At 42.5% G+C, this 10,750-nt stretch overlaps 1 protein-coding gene across 1 annotated transcript in view; it reads left to right on the forward strand.

Moving 5' to 3' along the window:
- Nucleotides 1-10,750, forward strand: part of LOC146020635 (bile salt export pump-like) — a 66,663-nt gene that overhangs the window by 53,247 nt on the left and 2,666 nt on the right. Inside the window, exons 23-28 of the mRNA XM_083153894.1 lie at nt 4,415-4,618; nt 6,068-6,309; nt 6,656-6,812; nt 7,495-7,692; nt 9,167-9,373; nt 10,508-10,654. Coding sequence (XP_083010020.1) covers nt 4,415-4,618; nt 6,068-6,309; nt 6,656-6,812; nt 7,495-7,692; nt 9,167-9,373; nt 10,508-10,654 — 1,155 coding nt within the window. The remainder of the gene's footprint in view (nt 1-4,414; nt 4,619-6,067; nt 6,310-6,655; nt 6,813-7,494; nt 7,693-9,166; nt 9,374-10,507; nt 10,655-10,750) is intronic.

Raw genomic sequence — 10,750 nt, forward strand, 5'->3', positions numbered from 1 at the left:
GATACAATTCATACATTTTCATTTTTCTGTCAGTATGTCAAATTACTAATGATTAGTGGCACTCCTCCATAATAACAATCTCTCCAGATCCTCTGCTTGCAGAACAGAATCTTTGTGACATTTGTGTGAATAATTGGCCTTCATGCATTTGACATTAGCTTAAAGAGAAAATTAATTCCCACTTTTCTAGGAAAGCGACTAGAGTGGCTTTTAAGAAAGCAGAAACCAGTAAAAATGTCACATTTCCAGGAACTGGCCATTGAAGAGACATATGGTCAATTTATAGCTACACATTTGATTAGCACCTTTAAAATACTAGCCTTAAATGAAAATAAACCTTGCAACATTCAGAGATACGTACAGTATGTAACATTTCCAATACAATTACAGGAGTTTAACCATATATGACTTAACAGCATTAGTATGCAGTATATAATCCCATATCCCTGTGTAATGAAAACTTTATAGGGAATATTTTGTTATAGAGGGGATAGAACAGAATTTGCTGCAGGTACTACATTTTAATAAAGTAATTAATATAGTAATCATTTAGCTTGCAAATGATACTCTATACTGCAAAGTGGTCCTGGAGAGGTGGTGAAACTCTCTGGGGAAAATTTACTAATAAATAGGCGTATTCGTATCCAAAAATACGCCTATTTTATACGTATTCTTATTTACTATCCTGAAAATACATAAATTCGTATTCATATTCATGGCACATTCGTCTTTGTATTTACAAATACAAATGTATACGCCTTCGACAGAATATGAATAGGAATCCCCATCAACAGAATGGTGATTCCTAATTTACTAACTGGCCATATTTTCAATACGGCCGGTAATTACCGGCAATTAGCGGGATACGGACGCCAATTGCTGGTAAAATACGCCTGGAAAATACACTTCATTTTCCTGGTGTAATTGGCAGAAGCCTGCATGGATCAGTCAGTTCTGTGCAGGCTGCAATGTGTAAAAAAATAAATAAATAACTTTAAAAAATGGTGTGGGGTCCCCCCACAGGCATAACCAGCCCCAGGCTCACAAACGCCGGTCCTGGTTTTAAAAAATCAGGGAACAATCTGAATAGGGTTCCCCATATTTTTTAAAACCAGCACCTAGGAGCCGCTAGGCAGCCAATAGCGGCATTCGGGAGGAGGAGACGCACAATGTAAACAAAGTCATCGTGCAGCTTCTCCTCGTTTGTGGGTGTCGGGTTTAGCGTTTTTTTGTTTTGCCAAGTCCCAGGATGCTACTTTGGAACCAATAGGACCCGATCTACACTGGAGCAGCCTGGAGGGTATAATTTCCTTCTACAGGTACCCCATGGATTTCTTCAGGACCAGACGGATGGACGGATGGATGCAGAGCTATCTATGGGCTCAAGGTAGGTAAGTATATGTATGAAAGGGCTATGTATGTAATAAAGTTTTATTGTTCAGGTGTCAGTGTGTTTATTTTACTATTTGTATTGCTGTGGAACTACAAGTTCTAGCGGGCCCTTTAATGCCCTGCATGCTGGGACTTGTGGTTCAACAAGTCCCTATCTGCGGGGAAGGCTTGCTGGGACTCATAGTTCCACAGCAATATACATTAGTTTTTTATATATTTTACACCACAATCAGCCCTGTACCCACAGCCCAGGGATACCAGGGACAGCCCCAGGCTCCAGCCTGAGTAGGTAAATTCTGGAGGGGGTCCCCTCAAGACCCCTGCCCAGGATGACCAATCAGGGGGTTAATTTTTTGGCGGGGGGACTTGTATAAAAAGTCTACCCTCAACTGCGGCATTACCCTGCTGGCTGGTTGGGCCTGGCGATGGTATTTAAAAAATACGGGGGACCCCTACTCGTTTTGTCCCCCATATTTTGGGAACCAGGTCTGGCCCTTGCGCCTGGTGATGGTTTAAAAAAATAAGGGGAACCTTATTCAGTTTGTTCCCTTATTTTTTAAAACCAGGACCGCCTCTTTCAGCCTGGGGCTGGTTATGCTCATGGGGGGGGGGGAGGACGCCGTTTTTTAAAATGTATTTCTTTTTCTAGTTTTTTTTTATACTGCAGCCTGCACGGATCTGACTGACCTGTGCAGGCTGCCAATACAGCTGTCCCGGGCCCCGGCCTCTGGAAGGGCCCACACAGCTAATTTTGCCCGCTGCAACCCCCTGACTGCCTCCGCTACGCTGTGCTCAGTGCACTGAACAAAGCAGGTCCTGGAGCGCAGGCTTATTCAACCCAGGACACCGGTGGGCAATTAAAATGCTGCACCGGCTTTTGAGGCAATCAGAGCTTGTGCACCAGCAGCCAATCAGAGCAGCTGCTGGTATGTGCCTGTGCGTGGGAACACACACTGCGAGGGGAGGGGGGGCCGGCATTCGCAAAGCAGGGTTTGGCGGACTCACAAGGCTGAGAATTCGCAGCCTTGCGAATCAACCAGAATAACCCCCATAATGTGCATATATACATTTGTCTCTGTCCCTCCAGCAGCTCACTGTCCATGTCCGTCAGCAATTACATGCCCTGTGTCCCTCCAGCAGCTTCCCCACCTCTCCCCATTCCTCTCACCCTGTCTTTGGCATGCACAGAGCCTGCTCCTCTTAGTGGCTCTTCTTCAATTCAGGGGTGACATCACATCACACATCACATACACCGTGAATTACTATATATAGTATATGTGTGTGTGTGTATATATATATATCTATAATATATATGTCTAGTGTGTCCGTGTGTCCATGTGTCCCTGAAACACTGCCATCTGTCGGCAGCAATGAAACTGTGTCTACTAGCTTTGGAAGCATTTGCTTCAAGCGGGCTTACACTACCATCTATTGGCAGCAAGTGAAACCACATCTATTAGCTTTCGAAGCATTAGCTTTGACCACGCATACTAGTTTATATATAATATAAAAGCAGGGATGCTCTACACATACCTATAGACTGCACTACATTATTAAGCTACAGGTCCCTTTGACCTGACCTAAATTACTACATTACACACCCATATACACTGCATTACATTACAATTCTACCCATCCCTATACAAATCACTGTATCACTACACTGCATGCCCCTGAACGCTGCACTACATCACTACACTAATGTCCCTACGCACTGCATTGCATTACTACACTACACATTCCTATACACTGCACCACATTATTATACTACACATCCTTACACACTGCACTACATTACTACTCTACACGTCCCTATACACTGCACTATATTATTACACTACACATTCCTATGCACTGCATCACTACACTACATGTCCCTATACGCCCCACTACATCACTACACTACACACACTGCACTACATCACTAATGTTCCTACACACTGCACTACATTACTACTCTACACATTCCTATACACTGCACCACATTATTACACTACACGTCCCTTTTGCCTTACGTACATTACACAACCATATAAACTGCACTACATTACTACTCTACATGTCCCTATACACTGCACTACATAATTACATTACATGTCCCTATACACTGCTCTACATTATTACACTGCACATCGCTAGACACTGCACTACATTATTACACTATACTATATTACTTTTCTACGCATGCCTATGTGCTGAGACTACATAACTACACTACAGTATGCAGTGGCGTAACTAGCTTTTGGGCGCCCCCCGCCGTTAAAGGGAGGGCGCCCACCCATGCACCCCGCCGCACCAACCTCCGCCCGCCCACCCCACCGCACCAACCCTCGCCCACCCCGCCGCACAAACCCCCACCTCGCCGCCCATGCAATCCCCCCCATCCCTCGCAGTCTTACCTACACTCAGTACGCGCTGGTCCCGGCTCCCTTCTTCTGCTATGAGGACCACCACAAAATGTCCGCCCCCATGCAGCAGACAGTTTCAGAGAACTGTCTGCTGCATGGGGGCGGACATTTTGTGGTGGTCCTCATAGCAGAAGAAGGGAGCCGGGACCAGCGCGTACTGAAGACACTGACAGGTTAGTAAAGACTGCGGGGGATGGCGGCGGGGTGTAACTATAGCACTGCAGCCCCCGGCGCCCGCACATGCACAGCGCCCCCCCGCGGTCGCGGGGGCTGCGGTGCTATAGTTACGCCCCTGACAGTATGTCCCCTATTCCCCACACTAACATTAGAACATCTTGGTGCCTCCCTCCATATGAGCTTACCCTAGGGAAAATGTCCCAGTGTCAGCTCAGCGTGTTTATTTGTGTGGGATTATTATTATTATTATTATTATTATTATTTCTATTATTGTACAAGAGTATTGATTTTCGTTATTTTTAGCCAATTCATGTAGGTTGGGAGGTGTGGTTTGTATTCACGTCTGCCACACACACATGAAATCTCTACCATGAGTTTCTATGTTGTATGTATGTATATATGTATATATTCTAACAGTACATCAATCTCTGTTTTAGGCGACTGGATCACAGATTGGCATGATTGTAAATTCACTAACCAACATTGGAGTGGCTCTTATCATTGCATTTTACTTCAGCTGGAAGCTGAGCCTGGTTATTATGTGTTTCCTTCCTTTCCTGGCATTGTCAGGGGCCCTGCAAGCTAGAATGCTCACCGGATTTGCTAATCAGGATAAACATGCGATGGAAGCAGCTGGAAGGGTAAATCTATTTATCTGTTGTAGAAATTAACTTGGTAGCCAGTTTACCATTCACCAGACTTCACCACAGGGAGCAGGCACCACTTTCTGATTGGATAGCAAATCATGAGGCACAAGAACATATTATTTCCTAAGGAATTCTTCATTCAGTTTTTGTAAATTTGGGTTCTGGCTAGTAATCTTTTTTGTTCGTGAACCTAATTGCTGTTTATGAAACCACTGTATCGGCACAGATACATACATAAAAAGGTTGCATTTTTGGGGCTTGTATCGGTTTCAGCCTCACTGGCTACTGTGTCATCGTTAGGGGCTGTCCAAGTAGCAGAGGCATATTTTTCACAAGGCAACCTGCCTCGGGCCCAGCAGGTTCCAAGTGGCCCCTTAAAGATATCCTGGCTGCCAAAAACATTCCCAGAGGATCATTGCGGGACTACCGCGTAACGTCGTGACGTCACATGGACCTGCCCACACTCCCAAAGTGATTTGATAGGACAAAAAAATATTTGGACACACAAAATGGATTCACCCACTGTATGTGGGCAGTGTGTTTACTTTAAATGTGCCACAGGTATTAGGTCTACCTCCAAAAGACCTAGAGCCTGATTCAAATTTGTACACAATGCCGATGTACACACAGCTGAGAATTTATCTGTAGACTGTGCCCGCGCCATGATACTACTATGCCAGCAGCGTAACTATAGTGTATGGATTGTTTGAGGAGGGCCCCAAACCAGTATCTTGCCTAGGGTCCCACGAGGTCTAAATCTTCGTCTGCCAAGTAGCATAGCTTTCAAATGTTACCGAAATGTATGGGGAGGTACATTTCTGCTGTGACAATCTCCCCCCTCCTTTCCCCTGTTGTTATAAGAGGTATATGCAGTATAAAAACACATAGAGACTCCCCACAAAGGTATTTTTGGTCTTGTTCCACTCTTACACGTGGTTCTTTAGAAACACACCTATTTTTATATCTAATAAACAAGCTCAGAGTGGAAGTGATCACATTGGCATATTTCCCTATTGTCTCCATATTAGCAGGGCAGTACCTACAATAGTCACAGGTTGCAAAAAAGGGCAGAGTTTTGGTAAAAAGTGTGTATTTCTGGTGGATTAGGGCAGGGTTTGGGTGGAGCAGCAGGAGGACCTATTTTACCCTTGTTTGGCATTTTTGAGTTTGGAGGCATAACAGGGTGAAGAGCTTGTGGCATATTGGTACGCAAAGGGTTAGTGATCGGGAGTGTGAATGATTTTGTGTGAGGCGGTAACAGAGAATGATGATGACAGGGGTTTAAAGGAGAATAGGTGGCTAAGGATGGCGGATGAGTGGGTTAATAATTTATGTAGGATAGGGTTACCGAAACTTGATGAAATGGTTAGCAATAATGAATGAAGTGATTATCATTGATAATGATTACAGTCCCACAATTAATCTTCCTATAACATTTTCTAGATTTCCAGTGAAGCTCTTTGCAATATCAGAACCATTTCTGGAATTGCAAAAGAAAAGAAGTTTGTTGACATGTATGAGGAGCAGCTGGAAGCACCCTACCGGTCAGCTATCAAAAAGGCCAACGTATACGGGTTGTGTTTCGGCTTTGCTCAGTGCATTGTTTTTATTGCCAACTCAGTCTCTTACCGATATGGAGGATATTTAGTGGACGTAGAAGGACTACACTACAGCTTTGTGTTTAGGTACAGTATTATCTATGTGCAACAAACCATCTGTGAAGTGAACTATATTATATACCTCAGCTCAGTCCCAATTCAAACAGGGGAACCTCACCAACTGACACCCAAATGCTGCCAAGCATCCCTGTCAGGGACTCAGTGCCAGCTGGTGTGGCCCCCCTTTATGATCTTGAAGGCCTAGAAGCATGGTCCACTATTGCCTGGCCTTCCTCCAAATTTTGTTGGCCCATCGATATTATTCATCCCATCATCTTGCCACAAAGGTTCTATAATGGGTAAAATGCAATACATACAGATGATGTATATACATAAGGCATCCATACTGATTATGTTTTGCAATTAACTTTAGAGTGATATCTTCAATTGTGACAAGTGGACAGGCTTTAGGACGGGCATCCTCTTATACTCCAGATTACGCCAAAGCTAAAATATCTGCTGCACGCTTCTTCAAACTGGTGGATCGTGTTCCAAAAATTTGTGTGTATAAAGACGAAGGAGAGAAATGGGTAATTTGCACTTTTGTAATAAATAGCAGAAGCAATGGGAAGCATTGTTCACATGGAGCACTCATGATTTCAGAAAGGTTCTGTAACAATTAACAACAAATCACCATATAATTTGAAAATCAGATAAAGCCACTATTACTGAGATAGAATCAGTCATTGTAGTGTTTATACTCAGCTAAATGACTTATCATTCATACTGTATTTCTTGACTTGTTAAGAGGGAGACACTTTTACAGCACAATAGACACATGGGGGAATTCATAAGGTGGCGAAGGGTGCAAATTGCCATTGCGGCTGTGTTTAAACCCCGGCAACGGCACTTCACCTCACACCGTTTGGTCGCTACTCTCTGGGAATGCAAACATGCTTTATATATGTAATGCTGTATATATGTAAAAGTAAACTGTAATAGTTAAATCATACACATGGGCTAGATTGATGATGTCACAGTAGCTTAAATAACTGTATTCTCAGTTATTTACTTGTATTATATCAGTTACTTAGGGAGGCTGCCATGTTGAAGAGGGATAATGTTTAGCTGCCTTTAGTAGGGTAGTTAGGTATCCATTTACTTTTTAAATATTCAAATTCTATTACCTTCAAATATATTACATTAATTTCAATTTTAGCATTCCTTTAAGCACTCACAAATGAATAATATTAACTTTTATCATATCCCCAGAATGACTTTAAAGGAGGCATTAACTTTATCGACTGCAAGTTCACCTATCCCACCCGTCCAGATATCCAAGTATTGAATGGACTTAATGTTTCAGTAAAACCAGGACAGACACTTGCATTTGTGGGAAGCAGTGGCTGTGGAAAGAGCACCAGTGTTCAGCTTCTTGAGAGGTTTTATGACCCAGACTTGGGCAAGGTGGTAGGTAGACTCTCCTTAGGCCTTAAGAATGATACAATTAATGGACCTCAATATGGCCTTGGGTTGCGTTTTCTTTATGTGCATTTATTTGAGGGACTGATTTCTCAATTGATATACAAAGACAGGGTAATTAATTTCCATCCTAAGCTGCATTATGTGCTATCAAAGCATCAATTACAAATTACATATGGCTTCATTTCCCATACATCAGTTCAAGCCGTCTGAGGTCCGTTACATGTGACAGGTCTTAACCATTATGCTACCCAAAAAGTCATGAATAGTGTGTACATACCAGTAAAGCCTTCTTCCTCCCAGTCTTCTAAGATCCTCTGTCAAGAACACCAGGATCCTTACAAAATCCTTCATAACCATTGATAGACTATGAATTCTGACGTACAGTACTATAGCACAAATTTTCCTTCCATGCCGTTTTCTGGAGTCCTCTTAGATCCAGTCTAGATTAATACTGTAAAAGGTTGAGGGTGTTGCATGGTTTATTGCCACCATAGGCAAGATTTCAACATGAGAGTAAACCTCATGAGACACCCCAGACTACCCTTTGTATTCCCTGCTAAAATGACATACAGTACTGTAACTTCTTGTGCCAGAGGTCTACCTAAAGTGTAAGTACATCTGTAGTGAGGACCAGCTCTAACCTCCTTGTACCGCTCAATTGACTCAGCCAGTGGCTTTCCAGGTCATATCGAGCGAGAAGGACAAAGAACATAAATCTAGAAGTGGAGCAGGTACTTGTCCAGGAGATGGGTCGGCTGTGCTGGACAGCAGTGGTTTCTGCAGAGTGGTTTGAACACCAGCTGCAAGTAGTGAATAAGATGCTGTACTTAGAGGCCTCCATATCAGCACTGCCAAGGGGTTGATGCTATGCTATGCTTATAGAGATGCCACCGACAGGCCCAATGCCCAGTGCCTAAATCTGCCTAATAGTAGCACAGGCCCTGTCCAACCTAAATATAGAGAAAGAATATTCAGATCTATTTTGTACAGTGTAAACCCTTGCCTTAAAGACCAATGAGATCTGAATCCTCACCCATAATATATTGTACTGTACATCTAGTTGAAACATACAGTATCAATTAGACATTTATACATTTCTATCCTATAAAACAATTTTGACATTTGCATACTACAGTATATAGGCCATGAAATAAATGTAACCAAGGGGCTGAATCACAGTTGCACATGTGGCATTGTGTGCTTAGAAGTACATGCAGATATTTGCCCATATGCAGAGGTGGGTGTGTATATGCTGTTGCACAGGGGCATCCTCCTCTCCAGGGACGGATTTTACCTATGTTCTACTAAGCGCATACTGTAAAACGTGATGAATAGTTTTAGTGTGTAGTATTGTATTATAACTGAGAGTGACACAGATTGCTGTTTACATTTAAGCACCTATTGTGAGTGCTCTGGGAAGGGTTCCAGTAACAAATGTGCTTACTCCTGCCTGTCACAGCTAATTGATGGCCGGAATACAAGAAAAATCAACGTCTCATTTCTCCGGTCTAAAATTGGAATAGTGTCCCAGGAGCCCGTGTTGTTTGACTGCAGTATCGCTGAGAACATCAAGTATGGTGATAACAGCCGTGAGCTTTCCATGGATCAAGTGATGGCGGCATCAAAGAAAGCACAACTGCATGACTTTGTTATGGGACTTCCAGATGTAAGTACCGATCTGCATGAAGTGCTTGGCCGAGTGCCGAGCTGGTGATTTAGGGATCTTATTCACAATTATTACATTAAGAATCCTATTATATTACTCTTTAATGTATTTCAGAGTTCAGTGTAATAGTTTTGCTGTGATGTGAATATTCAGATTTTTTTCTCATTTTGATGAATGGTGTAGCTCCGCCTTTAAGCCATTTTTTATGCACAGTTCTCATGGGAGTTTATGTACTAAGATGGGAGTTCTTTTAAAGATGGGATGTTGCCATAGCAACCAATGAGAATCTACTATGTAGATAAAATCTGATTGGTTTCCCATAGCAATATCCCATCTTCAATAGAGCTTCCATCTTAGTAAATAAACCCCATGGCTTATGGCAGGCATGTCCAAACTATGGCCCTCCAGCTGTTGTGAAACTACAAGTCCCATCATGCCTTGCCAAAGTTTGCTATTAGGGAATGCTAAAATGATTGCAAGGCATGCTGGGATGTGTAGTTTTACAACAGCTGGAGGGCCGCAGTTTGGACATGCCTGGCTTATGGTTCACATACTGCATACACACACCATGCTGGACTGATACTAAACAGAATGAAACCTATATGTACAAGAAAATGATTGCTTGGCATTCAAATTCAATATCTGAGAATGGACACAAATTTTGTTTCATATTTTGAAACCTTGTTTTTTGAACAACTAAAAAAATAAAAACAACATAAATGCAAGATACTTCAAAATACATCATTGAAATATTGAAATATTCCGAAATACGGAATAATCCGTTATCCAAAATTCTCCTGGTCCAGAGCATTTTGGATACGGGATACTCAACCTGTACTAATCAAATTGCAGAATTTCAGTAATTTTTTAGAAATGAATATGGTGACAGGTGATGGATTAAAAAAGGTGTGAGTCAGTATAGTATTCTGTCATTTTTCAACAATAATCAATCCTGTGGGAACATTGTCCCAGGTGATGTCCAACTAGCATGGTAGAAATAGTGAAACTCTGAGCTAGCAATGTGCAATACAGTATTCAAATATTCTAACAATATCAAGTACATGAAATGCTAACAATCTGGTTACAGTAGTCTGTGTTGTACTGTATTACATTACTGAACTATTCCTGTTACAGAAATATGACACCAATGTTGGAGCTCATGGATCTCAGCTCTCTCGTGGACAAAAGCAACGTATAGCAATTGCCCGAGCCATAATCAGGGACCCTAAAATCCTTCTCCTTGATGAAGCAACATCTGCACTAGACACAGAAAGTGAAAAGGTAAAAACATAAAGAGCAAAACATCAGGGCAGCAAATAGGGTGAGAGGGGTGTGCCATGGGGGCCGGATTGGTGCGGCTTGCTAAGACGGCCAGAG

The sequence above is a fragment of the Crinia signifera genome, chromosome 7 (genome assembly GCF_055691185.1).
Source record: "Crinia signifera chromosome 7, ASM5569118v1, whole genome shotgun sequence".
NCBI classification, from domain to species: Eukaryota; Metazoa; Chordata; class Amphibia; order Anura; family Myobatrachidae; genus Crinia; species Crinia signifera.